Source organism: Perna viridis, chromosome 8 (assembly GCF_037379345.1).
Source record: "Perna viridis isolate PV_CMFRI_1.1 ecotype Kerala chromosome 8, ASM3737934v1, whole genome shotgun sequence".
Classification (NCBI taxonomy): domain Eukaryota; kingdom Metazoa; phylum Mollusca; class Bivalvia; order Mytilida; family Mytilidae; genus Perna; species Perna viridis.
In genome coordinates, this window is record NC_142452.1 from 33,789,740 (window position 1) to 33,816,545 (window position 26,806).

Genomic DNA, 26,806 nt, shown 5'->3' on the forward strand with positions numbered 1-26,806 from the left:
TCAGCGACACACCAGATCGAATGAGAAGAGACGAAAACTTCTGTACTAGGCGAATGAAAACAAATGACCTTTGTTTCTTTAAAATTGACGATTTTGGATTGAAGGATCAAAACTTTATATTAAAAGAAAACGATTGAAAACAAACAAAAATATTAATATGTAAATAATAATTATGTAGACTGTGTTTTTACATTCATACCAAACAAGCGTCATTTAAAAGATTATCATTATATTGTTGTTGAAATACAAAAATGATTATTTTCTATCTGATAAACAGTTCTGAGACGGACAAAGTATAAAAATGCAAAATAAGTACGAGCCTTTAAATTTTCTTCATTTAACAAAAATGACACGCGTTAGTAGAAAGAAAATAAGTATAATTAGTTGATGAGTGACATATTTTAGATATTACATAAGGTTTTATGGGTTTAACATAAGTAAGACACAATCACTGAATATCAGCTGTATTTTAAATTGATTTTAACTGTTTTCATTAAAACAAATTATGTTCTGGGGATGCTAAACAGCTTCTTTACAGTTTAGAATGTCAAGTAATCATTCCGACAAATAGTATTTGAGTTACAAATTTTTCGCTTTTACTGGACAGCCAGTCAAATAACCGTCCGGTGCTTAAAGTGTTGAAAAAAAGACTGGAAATTCCGCACATTGTTTTGTAACTTGTCTAACCTAATGTTCAGTTTGTGTAATTAAAACTGCATATACTGCTTTTTAAGAAAAGAAACTATTCTAAGCTTATTTATACCTTCTTACTGTTTCAAATATGTCATAGAAAAAAGTGTGTCATCATCTAAAAGTGTTCAAATGTACATTCTGTGCACTTCTCTACTGGTATTATGATAAGCAATCAATATAATGCACAAGGAAGTACCATAAATATCCTCGATCTTAATTTTGATCGCACAATTCTAAACTGAAATAGTAATTGTATAAATTTAAATACAGTTGATGTCCGGTTAGTCCAGAAAGATGTTCTAGTCAAAACTAAGTTCAGCCGAAGGCTTTGTATTGTGATAGTATTTTGCATAAATTGCTTGGTTCTGCCTACAATCCAGGCAGGGGTGACTCATCGTATCTGAATATAATCAATGAAGCTATTCAACAACATTTGGTAGGCCCTAAAACTAATTCTTCGTATGTTCATTTACTTGGAACTGCTTTCCGTACTTTTCTGTTGTAGAATGTAACCAAATTTTAATTTTAAATATCTCCAGTTGGCAACTTTCATTTTCACTTAAATTTTCGGATACATTTTTTATGTGTTCCGGTGAAGAATTTCCAAACAGAAAATATTTGGGATTTAAACATTTCTGAATCACTGATCATAAACTTCTGTCTAGTTTTTAGGCAGAGTTGTACTCAAAAATCTAAATAACTCTGTAAACTTATAAACACTATGGAAATGCGGTATTAAATTGATAAATATACTCTTATTTCATGATGAATTTCATTATCACAGTACATGGCCAGCATAGGTACATAATAACAAATATTATGTGACAGATTTCGATTCTTTAATTTAGGTTTGAATTAAGATTATATAGACAAGATGTTCTCTTTCTACAAGCCATCAACAATCAAAAGGTTTTGAACGTCGGGATATAGGTCAATTTTCAATGAAACACAACAGTTGTTATGTCATTTTCTGTGATTTGCAATGCTTCTCTTAATAAGTTTTTCATAGTAAAAATATTTCATATGTGTAGACATAAATAATTTGTTACGCGTGTCTATAATTTCTTTTTAAATCACTACATGGTTTAGATGAAGCATTTTGTGATAGTAAACCTTTCAATTAAATAAAATTGCAAACCGATGTCTGGTGCGGATAATCCTTCATATTTGATCTTCATTTCTTCATTGAATATCATCCTTGTTTTGGTAGTCTTACGTAAAGATCATGTGGTAATATTTACAAACTCACTTCATGATATTTTCGTAACTTGGAGGCGGTTGTGTAAGATCGAAAGGACCTATGCTGCTATAGGAAGGAGGGGGTGCATCTATTGGGTAAGCCACAACAATGGACGTCCCAGTCTCAGCAGCTGAAGTGGCGGTCACATTTAAATCATCAGATACCGAAACAACTTCATTCTCGACATTTACCACTATATCCGTGGTTTCTGTTTCTGTTCGTCTTAGACTTTGTCGGTTATCAGCAAGTCTGGGCGACGATTGTGCGTTATTAGCAGGTCTTGGAGCTGTGGATCGATTGTTCGCGTGTCTCCTTGCTCTTTGGTTATTCCTAAAACAACAATAAATCGCACCAACGATAAACACAATGGGTCCTATAATCATCCAAGGATTCGTAGGTCCATCGTTTCGATTACCATGGTTTGCAATAGTTGTAACATTGAAAAGCCCAGTTGTTGATTTCATTATTCATCTTTCTGAAACATATCAAAATGACTTCTTTAGGGTTCCTCCAAAGTCAATACGCACATTTACGTGTATTCATAACTTCAATATAAACTTGAAACTTAAATGTTTTGACAGGTTTTCAAACTCCGCATACTTTACAATGCATTTCTTTACATTAAATTAAAATGTGTAAAAATGTGACTTTTTGTGCACATACATTTTTGCGTCATTCTTGGTTTCTTTAAAAATAAACAGAACAGAAAAAATGTGTATTTCACTTCAAAATATATGTTGACTGTTCCGTTGAATGTTGCTGATAATGAGACCCTCACATTCCTGTTTATAGGGGAATATATTTAAAGTGAAATAAATGAGTCTTTCAGCTACGAAAGTTTTTTTTAATATTTGTATTTATATAGTAATTTCATAAATCTAATCTTGAGATATCTGTATTAAGTAGCTGTCTTTGTATGTAAAAAACATTCAAAATGTGAAAAAAAGACTACATATTTTTACTTTTGTAATTAAGTTGTTTTATGGGTCTATATTGTGAAATGTGTAATTATTCATTCATATCTGCCTACTCTTAGGAGATAATCAACATTGAAAACCCAATAGATTATATTGTATTTGAGTGTCATTCACAGAGTTTTCTCTTTGAAATCTACTGCGCATTCTAAATAGTTTTATCTCCTTAGAACATGGGTTATATGAAAAATTGAATGTTAATTTCTGTACACTATGGCATTTCAAACAAAATATCAAAAATAAAAATATGAAGGCTTTTTACCCACGAATCACATTTTGCATGACTCTTAGCTAGAGTGCAACTTAATTGCGTGAAATATTCAATTGCCTTGTTTGTGCATTTTTTAAAGAAAATCTCGTCACATAAAAGAATGTAATCAGAAAAGTATATTTTCACATATTACGAGTGAAAAGAAAACAACTATTGTAGCGCATATATTGTATACAAGCGTTCAAAAAGTTTCGTCTATTATTTATCAACATGATGAAAATATTGCCCATTCTATGTGTATATGTGTTCGTCCTAGATCTTGACCTCGGAAGAACCTTAGTGGGTATATTGTGTCTTTAAACGTGTTATAGAATATTGAATAAAGAGACCTACAATGTCTATGTAGACAGTCAATGCAAAGTAACACATACACAGTTGTAAATAAATTAAAGACAACGATTATATAGCTGAAGTGTAATTTCATTCCAATATTTTACCAATTCCATGTATTTATCCCCTCAAACATTTTATTTTGTAATGGATAGTAAGAAATAATAAGGTTAGTCACTCCATTAAATTAAAAACACGAAAATCAAAAACAAAAAAAAACTGTCATTTGCTTAAATAGAAAGCATGCCAATATCCAGACAACAGAAATGTAAAAAGTTAATAAAAATTTCAATACGTATTTATATGGTCGTTAAGCATGAAGGAACGATTGAATGAAAAAGTAAATTCTGTTTTGAATGTTGATTAAGCCCGGAAAGCCAATTACTCGTGTTAACATTACGCTTCTGGTACCTCCGTTTTGCATATCATATAAATAATTGCCTTATTCTCGTTTCAAGATATAAAGTATATCATTAAGATAGACTGCAGTTGAATTCAAGTTCAAAGATGTTTATCCTTATTTTCAAGGCCAATAATTTGTCCTTTTACTGTATGAGACAGTTACTATTGGTGGTGGTCTTTGGGCCTCCGGAAACTTAGGACAAAGGGTTTCACAGAGCTCAGGAGTCATTTTGCTAATTAATGAACATCATAAAGTCCACCCTAGAGGATGTTTTTATAATCAGTTAATACGTTCAGAAGAAGTCTTTGTGTAAGTATTATTAATTTTTTATAACATTTCTATTTCATTTGACAATTCTTCATATAGTAAAAGATTCATTTCAATATTGTAAAAGTTGAAATCATTTTTGGCATGTTTTTATACATGTTATAACATGTACAGGCAATATGTGTACAAGTCAAATTATACCTTGTATTTTGGGTTATAAAAGATAAAGGCTGTACAGAATTTTGTACATGTTATAAATTATGCTATCATAATTACCACTGAATATTTTGTTTTTAATTTCTGAAATGACATTTGCAAAACAGTATAATTACAACTACAAAATGGGAAAACATGATAGATATAATCTTGTTTTCTGTTGAAAATTTTCAAATCAACAAATATAAATAAAATTAATGGAGATAATTATATTTTGATTTCGATTTAAGACCAAACTCACATGTATAAGAAAAATCCACATCTCTGTTATTCTACACAATCAACACGGCAAGGTTACAATATTTATACAAACTGTCGAAAAAGTGTACTTATGGATTAAAGAATAGGATGTTTTATAATGCTTTATCTTCTAATCTTCACTAAATAAACATGTTATAAGAATCCGGTAGCAACGTAGTTGTTGTTATTTATATTGAGGTGCTTGTTTATTTATGTAACACAATAATATATGCACAAATTATGTCCCTTCAGGTATCACATTGTTTTTTGTCGAAAATGTATGCTGCTTATGGTGGGGCAAAATGCGAGGCAATGCTTTAATCCTACAATGATAAAGAGATTAAAATTCTATTTAGATAAGTGATTTTTTTTTCAATTAAGAATTTTCCCTATTATCATGATTATGCTCTGCCGAAACGATTTCATATTGTTAAAGTCTATCTTAATCATTGTAGGCTATGTCAACGGACATTTTGATGCATTAAAGGGTGTTAACGCTAACTACTTTATTTTGGACTTGACTTGATTATGAATCGGATTAGTGTTCGGTAATTGTGTTGTTACCCTGATAATTATAAGCACATTTGGTGAAAATCAATTCAGGAATAATGACTGTACAATGTACGATTAAAAATACCTATAGGGAAGGGACTAATAAAATGTTACATGACTATTTTCTGTTTTATATATTACTAATAATAATCAGGGAATGAAGAAAACAAGATGTCAAATCTAAGCAACAACAATTTTTTATTCAAATATAATTAATCAATTACAATAATAAACTTATAAGCATAATTTGAAGTTCTTATTTTTAAATATTTCGCCCCTTAAATAAAACATGACAGAGTTTTACATTGTAAATCAGAATGAACAATCCATGTTTAAAAATGTTATACCCCCCCCCCTTACTCAACATTCTCAATACATCATATATAAAATGTAAAATGTTTTCTTTCCTCAAGGCAGGTACAATAATGTGATCAGATGGAAAGCATTGCAATACATTTAATTGTCTCCATTAGTTGTATGGATATCATTCATATCCTCTTAAAAAAACAAAATTCAAATTTTAATATTAAAGTTATACTCTAGTGTTCATGCATTGGTTATCATGACCTTTCTGAGTGTTTTGCATGCATTTAAACCCACAATGAACGCACGATAGAAACGTTCATGAAAACTCAGCACACTAGCATTCATTTAAATGCAGGATGAAAGTTTTCATTTAAATGCACTGTAAAAGCATTTCTTTTTTTTGTAAACTTATATTTGCTATTTTTTCAGCAGTTATTCATATAATTTTACTCTTACTTTTTTGTGATATTTGTATGAAAAATATTTTGTTTCATTTTTTTCTTTCTTCATAAATTTTAAGTGTAAATATTTTTCATTGTTTGTATATGCGTATATCATGAGTATATTGGGGGCACTTATGTTACACTCATTTAAGTGTTTGTTCATCTTGTGTGAACGTCTCAAGGTATATATATATATATATAACGTCTCAGAATGTGACGACTCTATTCGCTACACTGCTCCATCGGATCAAATTGATACAGGGAAGATATGTAAACGTATAGAAAGGTCAGAAAAATTCCCAACGATGTTACAACTGTCAAATTTGCGATGCAAATTTTTGGTCGTTCCCTCGTACCGCTGTGACATCTATGGCAACACTGCCTGCACTAAGTCCAGCACCCTAGACCACTCGACCACTAAGTTACAGCCCTAGATTAATCCTACAAGGAGGAATGACCTGGCCAGCGAAAGCTATATTTTTACATAGCCTAGCTGGTCGAGTGGTCTAGGGCGCTGGACTTAGTGCAGGCGGTGTTGCCATAGATGTCACAGCGGTACGAGTTGGAGTCCCGCGGAGGGAACGACCAAAAATTTGCATCGCAAATTTGACAGTTCTAACATCGTTGGGAATTTTTCAGACCTTTCTATATATATATATATATATATATATATATATATATATATATATATATACCTAGAAAAATAAAAAAATGCTTAAGCACAATACCTTAAGAGTGAAAAATACAAAGACCGAGACATAACAGAATTTTAGATTGCAAATCAGAATGAGCAACCCATGTTTAAAAGAAGATGTAGAAAAAATGACAAAAGTAAAAATTTAACGTAACATATTGTGATTAACATGCAAATAGTTTATGTAATACTTTTATATTAAATAGGAACAATTTGTTCTAACATAGGTTTATCATACCAATTCATCAGATATGTAAAATTATATTTGCCAAATGTTGAAAGCATAAATACATAAAAAACATACAAAAATAGAAACAAATCTTTGATTTCTGATAAATGTGTAAAACCTTTGAAAAGCAAATCATAGGTCATTCACCTGGCTTGTTTTATATTGAGGGTGTTCTCTGGTCTATTTAAGAATAGCAATTATTTTAAAGGGTTTTTTAAGAAAATAAGAATAAGAAATAGATGGGTCAGCATGCTCGGTTTTGAGATATAAGCATTTGAAATTATTGCGAATTTACAAAATAATACGAAAATGAAAGGCCAAAAATTATGCATACGTCCATAAATTTCTTCCTACTCTACAAAGTTCAATTAGTTTTGTTTGTTGGGGTTTAACGTCCGAGCAGCAATATTTCAGCTATATTCAGACACTTAAGTTCAATTAGAATCAAGCAAGTAATACAGGAGAAGCCATAGACAACATAATGTTGGGTAACAATTTAAAAGTATTCATAGTCATACCTTTAACAAAACTTGTTTAAACAAAGATTTTTAATGACACAGACATTACTAAATGTATATACTAATCTAACACTCCATAAAATTTCAAGAGAATCTGACAAGTAATATACAAATGCTTTAGACAGATATACAGGCTGTCACCAAAAACCCTAACACATTACATTTGGTATAAATATAATTATTTACTGACACTACTTAAAACAAACTGCTTTTCTAAATAATATAACCCCCACCAGTTCTGGTGTTTGACATTAAATAACTGAGAATCAAGAACTCAGTACATTATGAAAAAACAAAAAGGAGGTTTGTTTATATCTCTTCTGAAATTCCCTATATAAATATATTATATAAAACCCTACTTGAGTTATCGTTCCATGTGTGAACCCACAGAAAATAGAAAAACAACTACGATACGTCCATCCAATGATTTCAGAAGAGATATGCAAAAATCACACACAATATATACAATAACAACAAATATTGCAACTATATAAAACATGTATAATACAATAAGAAAATTATGTTTCTAAGCCCAAAAGTCTTAGTATTTACATTTAGCATAATACGTTTAATATGCTTGTTACTGGAACAATGAAATCATCTTACAAAATTAATAGCTCTCCCATCAGCTCATGATATACCCACTCTAATGAAGTTTTGTCTTAATACAAAAAAAAAATTAAATTCATGATCAACTTACAGTGATTGAAAGAATTAACAATTAGACCTCCCCAAAAATATGACCTGACAATATTCATTGACCCAAATACTTGATAAGGAAGGCATCGATCTGTTGGATTAGACCAAAAGGTAAATCACCCTTATTTCGTTTCATTATAAAAGTCCTTAACTCATTAATGGAATTTTTTTAAACTAAAAGGGTGCTTACAGCATTTAAGTTCAATGGAAATAGCTTGGAGAAATGTTTAGCTTGAACCAGATTTTGGTCCATTTTTGTATGAATTAAGTTTAATAATTTGTAGAAGTAGAATCTGAAAGAGTAATCAAGGGAACCAAGGTTATAGCGGTAATCAAAAGAATGTAATCCAGGGACAAAGACCAGAAAATTTATGAAAAAGAAAGGCAGCTTACATCTTTTAAATTAACAATTAACACAAGTTTATGTAATTGGTTTAAGAGTTATTGTGCAAAGTATGAATAATTGATAAAGGGACTAACAGACGGACGGACAGACGGATGGATGGATGGATGGATGGACAACATTATACCATTACATCGCATCAAAAATGATAAGCATATTAAAATGATTGTCTTCCATAATTATTTAATCACCTTCAAGAAGTTGAAGATCACAGGTGTTCTTATATTGCACATACTTAGAAACAGTATACTAATTTGCTTTATCTACTTAAAGAATTCCAGTACGATTAATCCATTTATCAATTAATTTTGTTCATGAAAAACTACGTGTATTGTTAAGTACAAGTGGTCACAAAAATCACAAATAAAAACCTTCAACATTTTTCTTTCCACTAAGTTTTTTCAATTAATACTAAGCCATTCAATGTAAATTTCTTGGTTCTCTGACAATTTCTCATTAAGCTAATGATGGAGAGAGGCACTTCCAATTTTATTTTTACATTGCCCCAAAAACTTATGAGGGTGCTTCATTCATTGCTCGTAGAATGAATCAATATAAGGGAGGACTGTGAAATGCTTTCATTGTTATAATTCACTTTTTTGATAATTATTTTAAGGTTTCTTCAAAAGAGATGTGGGATCGTCTATGAGTATAAAAAAATAACTTGAAATAGCCTTAAAGTGATATCTTATGATGAATAAGAAAATGAAAGAATTTAGTACCAGTTATGAGACAGAAGTTTTTATTTTTTTTTCCTCAACAAATGGGGTCTCTGATAACCGATAATTTAACTTTAAATGGCCTTAAACTGGCAAATAAAGAGGAATAAGTAATTACAAGGGTAATTTCTGAGAAGAAAAGAAAGAATTCAGTATGAGACAAATGTTTATTTCTTGAGACAAAAACTCCCTTATAAAACATCTGTATGAAATAAAACCAAGCTAATCAATTTCACAAATAATCTCAAATATTTGCCAGTATTGTTTTAAACATATTTTATTCATAAATCATGAATAGGATTGGATAGCATACTAGGCCTACATGTATCCTCTCCATACAAGGCATTTACATGATGGCATAATGTATAAAATATTACACATTTAGTAAAGAATACATAGAAAGAAAGATAACTCTGTTTCTTTTGGAGGTTTGCTAATAATTTTATCATCTGTTATGGTAAGTACCATTAGTATTCTTCTAAAATAAATAATTAATTACTTTAAGTTACAATTTAAAATTGTTTATCGCATAAATTATATTTGCCAGTATTTGAAACCAACAGTTTTGAAATTATATAAGAAACCAAAAGAATAACATAAAACAGGTGTATCACTATATACTTCTAACTCAGTAAATGAGTCTCAGAACTATTCATTTATATTATCTTTTTCTTTCAAAGGGACTGCTGCTGCAGCTTTCTCTTCATCTGTCTTTTTATCTTTACCTCTATCTATACAAGTACATAATCTGAAATTGTTGAATACATGTATTAAATATAGATAATAATAAAATTACCCAAATCATTATCATACATGTATCTCTAGAATGGAGGTAAATAGTAAATGAACTGACAAAATGTCAGAGGATGAACCAAAATATAAAATTAGCAACGATGTTCCAAAATTAGTACAGTAATTTAAAAGTCAAAAGGTAGGTTACACCATCTTTAAAGACCAGCTAACCTGTTGCCATAAGAGTTATGTTGTAAGTGTGTATTGACCTCTCAACAGTCAAAAATAAATTAAACGCTAATCAACTCAGCACTAAACTAAATGCAATTACTTACATTGATTAATTAGTTGATTACGATTATGATTAACCTATGAAATGTTGTTTGCATTACAGGACGAGAAAGGTTGACAAATCAAACAGATATTGCTTTGTACAAGTAAAAACTTTACCATGCTAGCTGACATAAACTATATCCCACTCGGAAACATTATTCTAACTGTAACATCTATTTTGCTATATTTATTTTGGACTTGACTAGATTATGAATCAGATTAGTGTTTGGTAATTTTGTTGTTACCCTAACTCAAGCCAGTCACAACAGTCACAACTTATCCGTTTAAATACTCTGTGCCTGCAGAGAAGTGGTGACTACCAAATTGAAATTCTTTGGTGTGACTTAACCAGGGATCACACCTTTGACCTTCCATAATTGAGGCCAGCATGTCACCCATGAGTCCATTTTTCTATTATGGCGATTGCCTCAAAAGAAAGTCAAACTTCTATATTGTGATGATAAGGTTCTTCTTTTAGATGTCATTATTTCTTAATGTATTTGCCCAAAAACATTTTGAGATTAAAATTAGTAAACATTCAAACCCATACTAGTTTTAAAATTTCAAAAGTACTTTATCCAATTGTTTTACAATTTTAAACGTTTGAAATCAGTTATTAAAAAAAAAAGAGCCAAATTCTTTATACCAATTTTTTACCCCCTTCAAACAAAAATGAGAATTGAAATACAGAATCTGATTTCATACATCATGTACATTGAACAGTCACATTAGCATTATTATTCAAAATTTGATGAAAGTTAAATCCAAAATAAATTAGTCAAGACAGTAGCAATTAATGGGAGGATTAATAGTTTAAAAGTTCATACTTAAGGTTCACAACTAAGCTATATTATAGCAGGATTATAAATTTTGGTTTATGATTTCTGCCTTTGAAATATGAATTACTGTAGTAAGCAGATTGCATTAGAATACTTTAATAAAAACAATAGATAGGTTATATTGATGAAAATCAGAAAAAATTAACACAAGATATGCATTGAACAGTCAGATACATGTACATGTACTGAATTTTTCAAGGCAAACCTGAAGGTTTCATGGCCAAAAAATTGTGCAAGCTTTTTTTTGTATTTTCTAGTACAGTTCAGTTGTCAATTAAAATGACTTTAAGATTTTTTTTTATTTTGAAGATACCACTTGTCCAGCTCATTGTGGTGCTTACAGAGAAAACTCATTACCAGATGATGATATACATTTTGACAAACAGGATGTTTTGAATTATTAAATTTAGCTAAACAAAATAATTCCTATTGCATAGCTTGATACCACCGCAGAGAACAAATCTTGAACAGTAACAGAAGTATAATTTAATTTCAGAAGTAACATGGTTTCTGATTGGATATAAAAAAAATTGTCAATCATCTCATAGACTAAAGTTAGTAATGACAGTGACGTCATCAAACTTTTGTTTTATGATTTACTTTTTGAATTTTGATACTTAAATTAAAATATAAGAAATGACTGTTACATGTTTTCGATCTATTTAAAATAACCTCCATGCCCGTAGTGCACACTCGAAATTTAACATTCTATGCGGGTTATTTAATGTGCACTATGTGATTCAAATTATTTCTTCACAGACTGAAAAAATGTATCAGTCATTCCTCAAATGGATACACAATTCAAGCTTAATACATTGGATTGTGATTGTGACATTTGACACAGGACAATTACTTCACCAGAATCAAAATTGTTCAATTTTTAGTTCCTAAATAGTTCAAGTCTGTCCTCCCAAATCAATCCAAACCTTCCTTTAGGGGTGTGGCACCTTGTGATACTATTCAAAGTGTCTATGGAGAAGGAAGACACAGAAGACAACAGCACCACTGCAAACTTGACAGTCAAATAAAAAAAAAGTCATGACATTTCTTTATTACACAAATTCCATACCTTTCTCTGATTCTTTTAAACCATCCCTTCCTTTTACAGAGGTAGGCAGTAAAGATAATCCCAACAATAAATATGATAAAAACACCGACTACAATGTAAACAACTTCATTATTGTTGGTCTCTGGAGGTCTCATTGCTTCTGTTGAATCTAAAATTTATATTGGAAAGAAAACATTTCATGAGTAAATGTATGTCAAAATATACAAAAAATTATGATGATAACATATGAAGGATACAACTAGTCTTCTATAATGTAATTAATCATTTTTAGTTCTAAAAGACAAACCTAACAACTCAAAAAGTGTTTCGATATGGCGATATAAACTCACCTACCAGAAAAAAATCAGTTGAAGAGAACAAAATGCAAACTTTATGCATAATTTGTTAATGAAAAAAGTGAGTTTTTGTAAGAATTTCTAAAGGGCTTACACTAAGCAAAAATCAACGAACTGGAACAAAATTTGAACTTGATCTGTAACTTGTTATGGTGAAGAAATACATCAAATGTATATCTGTATATATTTCTGACCATTTTTGGTCCTTAATTCTTAATTCGTACAATGTAAAAGTCATAACCATTTTGGCCATCAAAACTCCATTTAAGATTGTTGTGTTGAAACCAAAAAAATGTACTCATTTGGACAGAAATTCCTTCATGGATATTCGATCACCCCTAAAATCAATTCCTAAGATCCCCATTTCTACAAAATAAAAGTAATAATCACAACAATTACTACTTATATTGATTAATTACCATTTAAACCATATATTCAATTTCAAAATTGTGATTTGTACACACGTTCTTATGCTAACATTTGCAACAAGAATAACACTTGTTTTTGGCCCTTTTCAGCCCATAATTCTTCAGTGGATCAAGTAATAACCCCCAAAATCCATTTAAGTCAGACCTTCGTGTTACCCAACATTGTGTTACAAAACCAAAGAAATCCAAATGCTTGGAACCTTCTTGTAAAATTTTATGAAGATCCACCTTCTCATATTTTTTAAGAGTTTACACAAAACCCAAGAGTCTACTAATTATGAGGATATCTACATGGATAATGACATCACCATATCATTATACAAGTAACAACCCCAAAGTCTGGAAAAATTGTAAAAAAAACACAAACCTTTACATTTGTCTAAATCCTTGGTAACAAGAAACTTCTGTAGCAAGATATACCTGTGTCCCATGTATTGGTACACCACTGAGAAGTTGCAAGAGGTATAATTTTCATTTATAGGAATCGGTATGGAAATGCTGCCATTCTGAACAGGGTTATAAGTTAGGTTTTGAGTTTCTTTCAACAGGCCATCTTTCTGTTCAAAAAAATAAAATAAGATAATAGAAATCTGTCCAAAAGACAGTAATTTTTTGTTGTTGAAACAACTTAGTTCAGTTAATCAATCTAGAATATTGTTCCAAATATACTTTAGCCACTCAAAACCCTGATGTAGGAGTATGAAAGTGAAATGCCAGTGGAAAGTGAGTGACTAAGACCAAAGTTTCTCAACCTGTCAAACTGAAAAGGCAATGAAAGAGTAATCAAGGGAACCAAGGTTATAGTGGCAACCAAAAGAACGCAATCCAGGGACAAAGACCAGACACGGAAAACAGACACGCACAACAAAGAACATAAAGTAACTAAAATCATACACACAAAGCAACAAAAGCAAATGAGCAACCCCGACTCCACTAAAAACTGGGAGCATGGACCAGGTGCACCGAAAAGGTGACTTGAGATTAATGTTAAGTTTGAAATTCCCTTCACTAATCCAAATTAATTCATTTTTTGGGGGTTTATTTGTGGAAGATCAATTACTTTCAAATTTACTGTGTGTTTACTTGAGGTTTCTTTATCAATTTAGTAGGCCTCATGGTAACGATATTTAACAACAAGAGTGTAATGAAAGTTGGTAACTCAGAAGATATTGATATCTAAATGTTATTCTCTGTGAGATTAACCAAGGGAACTAAGATTCCAGCACTTAAAGTTTGGTTATGTTCTACTGCAGAAAAATTGATGAAAATTCCCGTTAGTTTTTTAACACTATTACCAATAAAAAAAAGTGCACAATACATAGCAGAACCAATGAAATGAGTGCATGAAGAGCTATTTTCTGACGTAACAAATGTAATTGAACAGTTTTGTTGTTTACTTGAGATATGATGAATCACCCAAATACCTGTTTTTTAGTCAGACCAATGCTTATATAAAGTATCTATTGATCTAGTAATACCCAATACACCCAAAAAAAAATTGAGAAAAACACACTCAAAAGGATACTGTTAACTTGCTAGTTTCACAGTGTACTAATCGTTGCAATTTTTTTCATGGTGTACAAAAAGCTGCAAAATAAAACGCTTTTTTTTTTAAATCATTTTTTAAACAGTAAAATTGATACCTGTGAATATGATCATGACATAATCTGTGAATATTAATCATTTGAAGTATTTTTAGTCCTGGAACTGACTGAAATCATACCTCAATGATGATCTGCAAATGTTGTAAAATTTTAGGGTCACCAGGGTCCCCAGGTCTCAAAATACTTATCAAATGCACAGTTCCATTATCACAAGTGGTAACAGATTTACCCACAGTAACTAAAAATAAAATAAAATTCTCATATTAAGTTTTTTTAAGAGATATGTGTATATATCAAATTTACTAATTTCAGCCTTATGTACAAAAAACCATTTATAATATCTGGACACACCACCTTTACTATATGTTAACTACAGACTCTTAAGAGGCTGAATCGCTCACCTGGCTTGATAAGCAATATTCTATTCTATTTTTGTAAAAGTGGCCATATTTTTTCTTGGATAAAATTCCTAACCCTCAAAACTAGAGAACATTTTTATCACACATATCAGTTTTCATTGAATTCTGCCCAATAGTTTCTGGGGAGAAAAAAAAATTAATGTGATAATATCACAAATAACAAATAGAAATGTTGAAAAAGGACATTAAGGTCAACAAAAACTGACCACAAATAAATCTCATTTGAACACCTTTTCCCTGTCAGTATTGGGATAAACCTAAACCTAACGGTTTTACAGATATATATTCGAAAAACTTTTGTCTGGTCCTTACATTGTATGTTCTACTTTTAGTAACAGGGGATATGTTTTTATTGGATCAAAAATCCCCACGTCAGTTTTACGCAATATATCTAAAGGAACGCTTCTGCTGAGTTTAGATCTAATAGTATCAGAGAAGATATTTGAAGAATTAAAAATAGCAAAAACATCAAAAATGGGCAATAACTCCAACATGGCTTTACAGATTAACACAAAATTTTGACCAAAGATAGATCCCATCATGTTGAACACTTTAAACCTAACAGTTCAGGAGATACATGTGAAAAGCTGTTGACAAACCATATGTTTTTATTTTTAGTAATGGTGGCCTTGTATTTTGATGTACCAGAAATCCCATCAAAATACCCCAAGACATACTGACACCACGTTTGGTTCTAATTGGTTCAGTAGTACCAGAGGTAAAGGTTTTTGAAAGAAAAAACATTAAAAATAGCAAAAAAAAACATCAACTCCAACATGTCTTTACAGATTACCACGAAAATTTGACCACAAATGGATGTCATCATGCTGAACACTTCCACTAAAATATGCATTTGTATAACACTAAGAAAAATTTTCAATTTCATAAAAGCAGGCCTTCCCTTGGATCCACCTATGAAAAATACCTAGTTATAAAAAGAGAATTATAAATGCCAGTCACCAAAACTTTCTTATTTATATAAATTTGTTAGTTGCTCAGCTAGTTGTAGAAATTTAAGCAAGAGGCTCCCAGGAGCCTGAATGGCTCAACTGGTTAAATTTTGCCTTTCAAGGGCAATGAATTTAACAAGGAGCTGTTCAACAATTTTGAATCAAGAAAACTACGATAACACTTATCATAAGGATCATTTCAGCTATCAATGTTTCTTTCTATCTATCATAGTTTTCAAGTTCTGGCTGAAAACTGTAAAAAAGTCATTTTTAACCTTTCACGGACAATAACTCTTACAAGAAGTCATCTGACAATTTTGATCCCTTGTAGACTTTTGTAGGCCTAATAATAAGGAAAATTTCAGGGATTGCAAAAATTTGGCAAAACCTAATGGTTTTGGAGAAATAATATGTGAAAAACTACTGTCTGACTCCTATGATATATTTTTAGTGACAGCAGCCAAGTTTTTTGACAGATCAAAAATCCCAACGTCAGCTCTATGTACCAAGAATCACCTATGGTCAACTGGAAAATTGTAATTGTGACCGATGTAGTATGATGCAATGATAGACTTAGTCGATCTGTACATGTTAGAAGACGAATACTGGAGAAACAACAACACTGATTGTCAAATTGTACCCTCTAGAGGTGACAAAATCCAAAATGAATACTAACATTCTGCATGTAAATGATGATAGTACAAACTACAATTAACCAGGCAAAGTGAACACTCTTGACAAGATCCAAAAGTGGGCAGGAAGAAAACAGTGTTGTGTGAAAAAATGAAATGGATTTTCCATATATTGAAAGTGATTACAGACATAGTGATATATCTCTTTTTGCGGCCCCCAGTTTCTCGAAATAGTCGCGGGAAAGTAACGCTGCATATTTGAATATTTTCCACCTTGTAATACAATTTCAATGTAATTCATTCTTTTACACTTAAATTATCTTCCATAATCAGAAAATATACTTGTTTCTGGCCCCTTATTCATACTTGGCTAAAGAAACAACCAAAAAAATTAATCCCAGTCTACCTTTTGTAGTATGGCACCTATACTCGGCATCACATAAATAACATACTAAACTACATTGGCTAAACGAATGAGCAAGTCATTTAAGACAATTTAAACAACGGTAGGTGTCAATAAAGTCGTAGAAAATATTTTTATTCAAATTTTAACAGTATGTTATTTATGTGACGCCGAGTATAGTAGTAAAATGCATACAAGGACATACTAAGGAAAATGCTTGTTTCATGAGTTTCATGCCCCTATTTGTCCCTTATTCCTACAAGGATCACATCTTAACCCCAAAAATCAATCCCAGTTTTAATTTGGTGGTTTAACACCTTGTAATACAATTTCAAAGTGATTCCTTTGATCACTTATAGTCATGTTATTGCATGGACATCAGTTAAATGCATGTTTCTGCCCCCCCCTTTTTTTGGCCCACAATTTCTGAAAAAGTTCCAAGTCTTTACCCCAAATATCAATCCAAGTCAGATTATTGTGGTACAGTATATTGATAAACTATATTGTAGACATATTTCTTTGCTTTTACTTGAGGTATATATATGTAGTTAAATTCTATAAAATGCTTGTTTTAGGCCCTTTTGGCCCTTAATTCTAAAATGGTAGAGGCCATTACCCCCAAAATCAACCTTCCTTTTGTGGTTTGGAACCTTGTTATGCAATTTTACAAAGATCCAACCAACTGTTACTCAAGTTATTGCACGAAAACCAAGTGTCGATGAATGACGGCAACGTCAACCACAATGACAAAAATGATGATGAAGACAGCCTCATAGGGATAAGCCTGCAAATTATTGCGGTCGTATAAAAAGCATTGTTTATACAATTTTCTTTTTTTCTGTTCCTTGTATCATCTGTATTATGTCTATCATTGGCAGCGTCTAAATTTTATATGGACCTGTACATATGTGCTTAAATAAATTTAAATTACTACGTGTATTACATTCTTGATAGATTTTGATCAAAAACTTTCAGACTGACTGTATTCAATATATCCTATTAACATCATAGGCAAAATTATAAAAGAGTACTAAAGGGAACCAACGTTGTAGCGTAATCAAAAGAATGTAATCAAGGGACAAAGACCAGACATGGAAAGCAGACATACACAACAAAGAACATAAAGTAACTAAAATCATATACATGTATACAAAAGGTGTAAAGGTATATTAACTTGTTTTCTATTTATACTTACTAGGTTGCTTTTCTGGAACAAAACGTATCATCCTTGAGCTATAAGCTAAAGTATATACTGCAATGGAATCATTCTTAGTCACATTTTTTATTATCATCTGAATACATCCAGAGTTTTGATCTTGATAAAAATCATACTTAGGACCACTCTTTTCATGGGTTTTACTGAAGAAAATATGGTCTAAATCTTTATCCCATCGAAAAATTTTTCCAGTGCACACTTTATTATCATAACAGACATTAAAGGTGAGGGTAGATAAATCCATGTCCATTTGAATAACACCATCTGTTACTGAAATAAAAAAAATAAAATGCTTCGCAGGGCACAGCTTGATACAGCTCTGACTTTGGATTGGGATTTTACAATTGGCATAAGGTTGAGAATTTGACCAGAAAGGAAGTGGCCCCTTTTTACTGGTCATTCCTCAACAGTTCAATTCACAACCTACTACTAAAATCAAGCACAGCCTGGCTTCTTTTCATGGTATGGCACCTTGTGATAAAATTTCAAAAAGATCTATTCACTTTTACTCAAGTTATTGTCCTAACATCAGGAAAATTCTTTTTTTCTGGTTCCTTTTTGACCACTGATTCCTGAACAAAAATCTTATACAGCTTTCTTAATTTAGTGGTATTGCACCTAGTGCCATAATTTTGTAACGACCTACACACTTATACTCAAGTTATTGTCCTAACACTGAAATGTCTAAAGACCCCAATGATGACCATGACTGCATCATACGAATAAAGGACTGCCATTTTATTTGTGTTGGATTGTTGAAAAGTAGACACGTGGAAGCCTTGAATTTTTTTATTCAAGAATGTAATACATATGTACAAGCCCGATGACACATCCTCTAGGTCTGATCATGTATATATCAAAGCAACTCTAAGATTCTGCCAGGCCCCAGCACCACAAAACATAAAAAAATACATACCAGTAAGTCTAAGTATGTCTAAATTTCCATGGTAACTTTAATCAAGGCCATTTATATTAATGATGTCATAGACAGTTCAAAATTTTCACTGATTTAAGTAATTTTTTTTCAAGTTTTGGGGTCCTTGGGCCAGGTCTTTGAAAGCCCAGAACCGGTGCCATGGCAAGCTTTAGTAAATTTAGAGTTAAAATGTATTCCCAGGATAAAATGGACCAACTTGGAAAAAGTCCATGAATCTTTGTTTTATCCAAATCTTTCTTAATGTATTTTCAAATGCACTTTTTTATATTCATTACAATGATGTCAAAAGCTAAAGTTGTCAAAGTTGGCAAAATCAATCAATCACGCAATTTAACAATGTAACATGTAGGTGAGCTAAAGTAATTAATACATGTACTACTTACGCTTACACTTTTTTGCATGTATCCTATGCCCACAGAAGAGCAACATGAGCAAGATCATTAGGCCTACAAAAATATGTATACATAAATATACCAAAAATCAATATTTTTTGTCATAGGAGTTTGAGGTTTTACAGGTAAAAACATCAATTCAAGTGTTTGCTGTGTTAACACATAACTGCATATAAAAATAACAAATAAGCATACATTGTATTTTCATCATTTATGGACCATTAACGATGTCAATATATTATATATGGACCTGTTCAGATTATATTGAACAAAGACAAAGTTTGAGGTCAATATAATCTAACAGGATTATATATAATGTATTGGCTGAGTGAAAGTCCTTAATTTTTATATTACATATGTAGATAATGTATTTTCTTTTCGTCTGCTTCGTCTGCAGTGCATCCACCATAATTGGCTGAGAGTAATTACAGAATGAAACGGTTTATATCCAGATCTAAATTTAGAAGTATAGCGTCTACATATAAATATAAACATAGCATCAATATATTTAAAAACAGAAACAAGGCTTCATGTACGTGGAGTATCCTTTGCATCACATGATAATAATATCGATGAACAAAGAAGACTGTTACACCATATGTTATATATGTATGTATCCTGTATAAATTGCCTATCCTGAAATTTAAATATGCATTATTTTATATGGGGAAACTGACCATTCTAGGTGATATAGTTTTATAACAGGGTTCAATCATATGCATTGAATTGTGCAAAAACAAAGAATCTGTAGATATAACCTACAAAAATTTAGTATGACCATTGCATTATAATTTGTATGAAATGAGTTGTGCAGACTGGAAACTTCCAAAGATCGAATAAAATAGATATATGTCACAAAGAATATCAATCAACACACCCGATAAAGTGCCAGTATTTAAAATGTTGTGATGTACATATATCTATTCGTTCTTTGGTTAGTTCCAATGATCATGAGGTACCATGTGTGTGTTTCCAATAATTCGTATACAGTACAGAATTTTTACAGGTTGTAGATGTTACATGTACACATGCAATGAATCCATACATTGTTTGTTTGACACTATTTCTCCTTTACTAGGCCTAATAGTCAGTAAGTGCCAGTCTCTGTTAGAATTAGGCAGTAGGTGAAACACAGTACGAAAGAATCTATTTAAAAAAAAAAAAAAAACATTGTCTTGACTTTCAAAATGGTCTTACATGTATTTATCTAGATTACTGTAACAAATACTTATCTAAGAACTGAAAAAGTGCAGCACCCAAATGAAAAACTATGACTGCTAATGTGCATATGGTCAGTGATTCCTAATAAGAAATAAATATAAATTTGGCGGGTTTTTGACATGAACAAATCACCTCCTGCCTGATTTTTAGAAAGACTGCTACTTTACACCTTAGAAGACAGGAATATAAAAATAAATCACAATAAATTCAGATAATTAAAAATTTTGAATAATTATGTAAGAGTAATCAAGGGAACCAAGGTTATAGCGGTAATCAATAGAATGTAATCCAGGGACAAAGACCAGACATGGAAAACACACATACACAACAAAGAACATAAAGTAACTAAAATCATACATACAAAGTTACAAAAGTAAATGAGCAACTCGGACTCCACTTAAAACTGGGAGCATGGACCATGTGAACATGTAAGTGCTAAATGTTCATAGAGTTTAATTCCATATATATACATTTGTGCATGTAGAAAAATCTCCACTAACATTTGGATCTATCTTTTGTGTATCAAATGTGTATGACAGACAACAATGTTGCAGTTTAAATGTACATGCAATAAATATACCTCTGTTCCTCTTTCTAGTTCTCCTCCGCTTCTTAGATTTCTTTATGTTCACTTTGTCAAACCTACAAAATATCAAACTATAGGTCATTGTAGGTAATGTGAGTGAATAAGGTCAAATTCAAAACATCTATTTATAAGAATACTGTACATGTCAACATTGGCAGATCCTAGGAAGCTCCATAGGGGGTGGTTGGGGGAGAAAATCACAAGAAATTACTGGAGAGTGAAACCTCTTTGGCAAGTGTTTCTGGATTAACTACAAGTACAGTACAGAAAGAGGCATACCTTGACTAATCACTAACTTTTAGAGAGGAAGTAAATATTTTTTTAGTCTTTGAAGATATTTTTATATTTTTTTTCTGCATTCAAAAAGCTTAACCCTGATAATACAAAAGAAAGTAACAAAAAATCCTTAAAAAAAAAATACTGAGAACCACTCTATAAGTGGTACATCACTATGTCCGTGTTCAGTAATGGTATGTCTCTTTCTGTACTGTACATGTAAATATTCTAGGATGATTTCAGTAAAACATAGTGGGAGTTCCAAATAGCAAAAGTTACATACAAATGATATACTACTGAAAAAATGTTCAACAGGTAAAAATCCATATTATATATTTGAGGTTTTTCTTTTGTGTTTGTTCAAAAAAAAAGATAAATTTGCATGTACATAGTATGTATCTTTAATATGTAAATTTACACTGTACAAAGCTGAAAAACAGTAGTTGTATACTTTTTGAGTTAGATGTACATATTACAAAATGTAATATGTACATGTACTGTCCATGATAAACATTGTATATGTTGTACATGTACATGTAGCAACAAAATAAAAAACGTAGGATGTTACTGTTGAAATTTTACAAAACAAGAGATATACACCTTTAAAATACATGTATATACATGTATACTGTGCAAAGTTGAATTAAAATAAGTAAATACTTAACAAGTTATAGATTACACATTGTACATGTAACAGATGTTTATTTTAACAGTTGTTGATATTTTGTGTACATTAAGCCTCTCAAACATTTTGTCATGCATGCACATGTAACATGAAGATCCTTAAGACATTGGGAAAAGTGCCATAAAAAATCATTTGGTTCAGTTTAAGTCATTGACCTGCAGGATCAAAAGCCCAACAATTACATAGTATGATGTAGCATTATTAAAATTATAACATATACATACATGTATAATAGTATGTCCTGTGAAAAGGATCGTAAACTTGCATAAACTGGACTTATTAATATCCAATAATAGCAGTAAGAACAACTGACTTTGTTACAATACTCATACATTGTATACCTTTCCTTAATCTTTCCCTTCTCATAATTTCTTTCTTTATAAACTTCAGGTTGATAATTCACTTTCTGCTGACGAGTCGATTTAGACTGCAAATCAAACTCATGTTCTTCCTGTGTATTGTGTATACTAAGTTCAGTCTCATCTGGCATGCCTGGGTCATCATGCTCTCTAGTAACATAAGTAACGTTATAATCTTCTTGATTTTGGATCAATGGCTTGTGTTTCAAGACATTATTGTCATCTAGCCTAATCCATGCACTGGTTCCTAAATTGTCATTTTCCTAACAAGATGCTGTATATATCTGTGTGATACATTCTTGATCTAAAGGAGCAGATGACTTTTTGTCAACAAAGTCTTCATGCAGCATGTCAAGCAATAATGGTTCACATATTCTGACACCACCAGATCCATTATCATGACAGTGTTCTGATATTGTTTTCCTCGAAACATCACAAACAGTACCTTCTTTTACATCTTCAAAGTGATCCTCTTCAATAGGTTCACAAGATGCTATTTTCTTTGTCATTTTAATTGGTCAGCTAAAATACAAAAGTTGAAAAATAATTAACATAAATTATATTATCATGTTCAATATAAACATATCAAAATTTTTCCTTCAAAAAGAATGGAAGAATATTTAAGTATAGTTTACTCCAGATAAGAATCGTGCAAAATGTGATTCATGGTTGGAAAGCCTACACATTTTTATTTTTGATATTTTGTTTAAAATGTCATCGTAAACAGAAGGAAACATATGGCTTTTCATATAACCTTGTTCATGGGAGAAAAAAATTAAATCGAAGGCACTGTAGAATTCAAAATTAAGGAAGATAATTCTGTAAATGACACTAAAACACAATAGAAACTATTGGATTTTCAATGTGGATTATCTCCCAAGAGCAGGCAGATTGGAATGAATTATACATTTCATCGTATAGACCTATAAAGCAACTGAATAACAAAAATAATAACACGAAGCCTTTTTCTGGGGGTGTATCTCATATTACAGAATATGCATGATTCCTACAAAGAATACTACTTAAATTCCTCCACAGTAATGAGGAAGATGTGTATGTACATGTAGGTGGTGAAACATGAAGGAATCAAAATTGCTCAATCGGAAAAGACCAAAGGTTAGTGGCAAAGGACTGTAACATACATTCTGTATGTATCTGCCAACCAACTGACCAGTTATGACCTAAGAAGGGTCCGACTTTATCCAACTACTTAATCATCTCAGAATAAAATACTTCTTAAAGCACAGCTAGATAGGATGAAACCTAGACAAATTTATAGGGCAAATAGGGACACAAAATTCAAGCTTGATACAGCTCTCATTTTCAGTTGTGCATAAATGTATAACAGAGGCTAATATTTTGATTATAATAGAAGAGGTGAAATAACTTACATTGTAAATACTTGCAGTAAGACTTTAAAAGATAAAATGAACATAAAGAACAGACAGACTGACTAAGTACTTTTATATCCCAGAAATAAATCCCAGAATTTGTGTCTGTAGGGTATGATAAATAAAAATCAAAAGCCTAGATCAAAGAAATAAACAATGCACAATGTTATTGACATGGCATTTAGTGGAAGTGTTTTTGAGCTAATGTCCAAAAAAGGCAATAGCCTTATATTTGTATGCATTTGATAAGGGCCCATAACTTAATTTAAACCTTTTCCATGTGCAGCATTACACAGTTGCAGACAACTGAACTCGGTTCACTTCGGCAAGTGTGAACACAATATTATTTTTTTTGCACATTTAAACATGTGGACCTACTATTCATTATCAACACAACAACTGGTTTTGATACAATACTGCACAATATTTTGAAGTTCAATTTAAGTTCTGCTTTCATAGTGCTTTCATTGATCACTATGTACATTTGTACCCCGCAATCTCAAAGACCTTTAATGATCATGATGACAGAGTAAATTTGCAAGCATACATTGTGCACATGTACTTCTTGTTAGCTCTTGTAAAAGGAACAATTTACAAAAAAATCATTTAAATTAGATGAAAAATTTTCAAACTATAGTTTCAGGGTGCAGTTTGATACGACCACAGAGGTCAAACCCTGAACAGTTGGGGCAAGTATTGAGACACCATTCAAGCTTGATACAGCTCTAAATTTCGATAGCAATTAAATACATACAAGTATTTGACTTGTAAGAAAAGAATTTTATCAGAATCACAGTTGCCCCTTTTTAGTCCCTTATTTCTCAATCAGCACAATCCCTAAAATCAATCCCAGCCTTCCTGTGGGCCCAGTATGGCACACATGGTTTTGTTTCAGAGATCCTTTCACATCACTCAAGTTATCATCTATACATGAGAGGAATGCTTGTTGCTGGTTCTATTAATGCCCCTCATTCTTTAGCAGTTCAAGTCACAATGCCCAAAATACATGTAAATCCCAGGAATCCTTTAATGAAATGGCACCTCATACAATTTCAAAGAGATCCTTTCACATATAGTCAATTTATTGTCAAGACATTATGAAAATGCTTGTTTCTGATCCCTTTTTTGGCCTCCAATTCCTAAACAGTTTCAGTAACAATGGCAAAAAAATATTCTGAGCCTTCATTAGGTGGAAGGACACTTTGTGGCACATGCAGACATCATGGTGATACCTGTTTCTGGTCCTTTTCTGGCCCCTTTTTCCTAAGTGCAGTTCAAGTCATGTATATGTACATACAACTTCAAAATTAATCCAAGCCTTTGTTTTTTTTTGGTATGCAGATGCAGGGGTCCTCTGGGCTTAGCCAATGTCGCAATTTGCGATACTATGACACCTCGTGGTACAATTTAAGAGAGATTCATTCACATTTACTTAAGTTATTGGACAACATTGGTTATGATTATCAAAATGTTTGTTTCAAACCCCTAATTCTTAAACATACTACATGTACAAATGCACATGTATATGTAAATGGTGTAAGCCACAACCCATCAAATCAATCTCAAGATTCATTTTTGTGGTATGACACCTTGTGGTACAATTTCAAAGATTTCCATTCACATTTTCAACACACTTACATGTAAGTTAAATGACAACATTGGTCATGATTATTAAAATAATAGTTTTAAGCCCCTAATTCTGAAACATTCTACATTTACATGTAAATGGTGTAAGCCACAACCCCTAAATTCGGCTAAAATCAATCTCAGGATTCCGTTAGTGGTATGGCACCTTCTGGTATATTTTCATAAACATCAACATTTATACATTTATACTGAATGAAAGATAATAACAAAATTACCGATCAGATAAAATCCAGGCAGTAGTCAAAAGAAATATTCACAGGAAATAACAAACAGCAACACCAATCCCATATGGCTGACGCTATGGGAAACACTAAAACAAAGATTACCTGTACCGATTAGCGATATACAACATCGTTGGGAATTTTTCAGACCTTTCTATACGTTTATATATCTTCCCTGTATCAATTTGATCCGATGGAGCAGTGTAGGAAAAAGAGTCGTCACATTCTGAGACGTTGTATAATATTGATTTATTGTGACATGCATCATTAATTTGATCCTCTATCCTACATATTAACATCTTAATGAACTGTCCCGTACCACCATACATCGTGTACTAAGTAACAGCCCTAGATTAATCCTACGAGGAGGAATGACCCGGCCAGCGAAAGCTATATTTTTTAAATATAGCCTAGCTGGCCGAGTGGTCTAGGGCGCTGGACTTAGTGCAGGCGGTGTTGCCATAGATGTCACAGCAGTACGAGTTCGAGACCCGCGGAGGGAACGACCAAAAATTTGCATCGCAAATTTGACAGTTCTAACATCGTTGGGAATTTTTCAGACCTTTCTATATATATATAAAGTGTAAAGGAATCTGCCAACCAGCAAACTTAATGGGTATCGGACCGTCCAGTCATGACGATGCAGCACAAACAAAAATAATTATATTTTTTTTTAGAATTTTATAGAAAAGTCCTTTTCTCCACACGGTATCAAAAGCCTTTCTAAGATATATAAAAGCTGCGAAAGCTTTTATGTGTTTTGATTTCTTTGCATTGACAAATGACTTTAATGTAAATAAGTTGTCAGAAGTGCGACTTTTTTTCTTTAAATCCAATTTGGTTTTTACTTAGAAGTTCCGTCACTTTTTTATATAAGATTTAAGATTTTGTTAAGTATAATTTTGTGATAAGATTTCCAAGGTTAGATGTGATG

The 26,806-nt window shown here is 31.6% G+C and overlaps 1 protein-coding gene and 1 long non-coding RNA gene across 5 annotated transcripts; both read right to left on the reverse strand.

The window, feature by feature from the left end:
• Positions 1-98: 98 nt before the first annotated feature.
• On the reverse strand, positions 99-5,362 carry LOC148610315 (uncharacterized). Its single transcript, XR_015914793.1, has 2 exons — positions 4,636-5,362; positions 99-2,408 (listed from the first exon to the last, which is right to left on the reverse strand). It is a non-coding gene; the product is annotated as an uncharacterized LOC148610315 (long non-coding RNA).
• Positions 5,363-5,365: 3 nt separating this feature from the next.
• Positions 5,366-25,979, reverse strand: LOC148610316 (uncharacterized). Of its 4 annotated transcripts, none has more exons than XM_088542724.1 (9): positions 25,867-25,979; positions 22,596-23,135; positions 21,288-21,349; positions 19,484-19,540; positions 18,137-18,427; positions 14,657-14,775; positions 13,301-13,490; positions 12,171-12,318; positions 5,366-9,945 (listed from the first exon to the last, which is right to left on the reverse strand). In XM_088542724.1, exons 2-9 carry the CDS (start codon positions 22,742-22,744, stop codon positions 9,846-9,848), a joined length of 1,116 nt encoding a protein of 371 aa, XP_088398850.1. In that variant the 5' UTR covers positions 22,745-23,135; positions 25,867-25,979; the 3' UTR covers positions 5,366-9,845. The 4 variants fall into 4 exon arrangements, with proteins under 4 accessions (XP_088398850.1, XP_088398849.1, XP_088398851.1 ...); XM_088542723.1 differs by having other exon boundaries at positions 19,478-19,540; XM_088542725.1 differs by lacking the exon at positions 18,137-18,427 and having other exon boundaries at positions 19,478-19,540.
• Between the last annotated feature and the right edge of the window lie 827 nt (positions 25,980-26,806).

Excerpts from the sequence above, each read along its gene's own strand:
- LOC148610316 (XM_088542723.1), bottom strand. The coding sequence starts at position 22,744 with ATGCCAGATGAGACTGAACTTAGTATACACAATACACAGGAAGAACAT. Across the intron at positions 14,776-18,136 it reads TGTTCCAGAAAAGCAACCTA|TTACTGTGGGTAAATCTGTT; the intron begins GTAAGTATAAAT and ends TTTTATTTTTAG. Across the intron at positions 12,319-13,300 it reads GGATTTAGACAAATGTAAAG|ATTCAACAGAAGCAATGAGA; the intron begins GTTTGTGTTTTT and ends TATAAATTTTAG.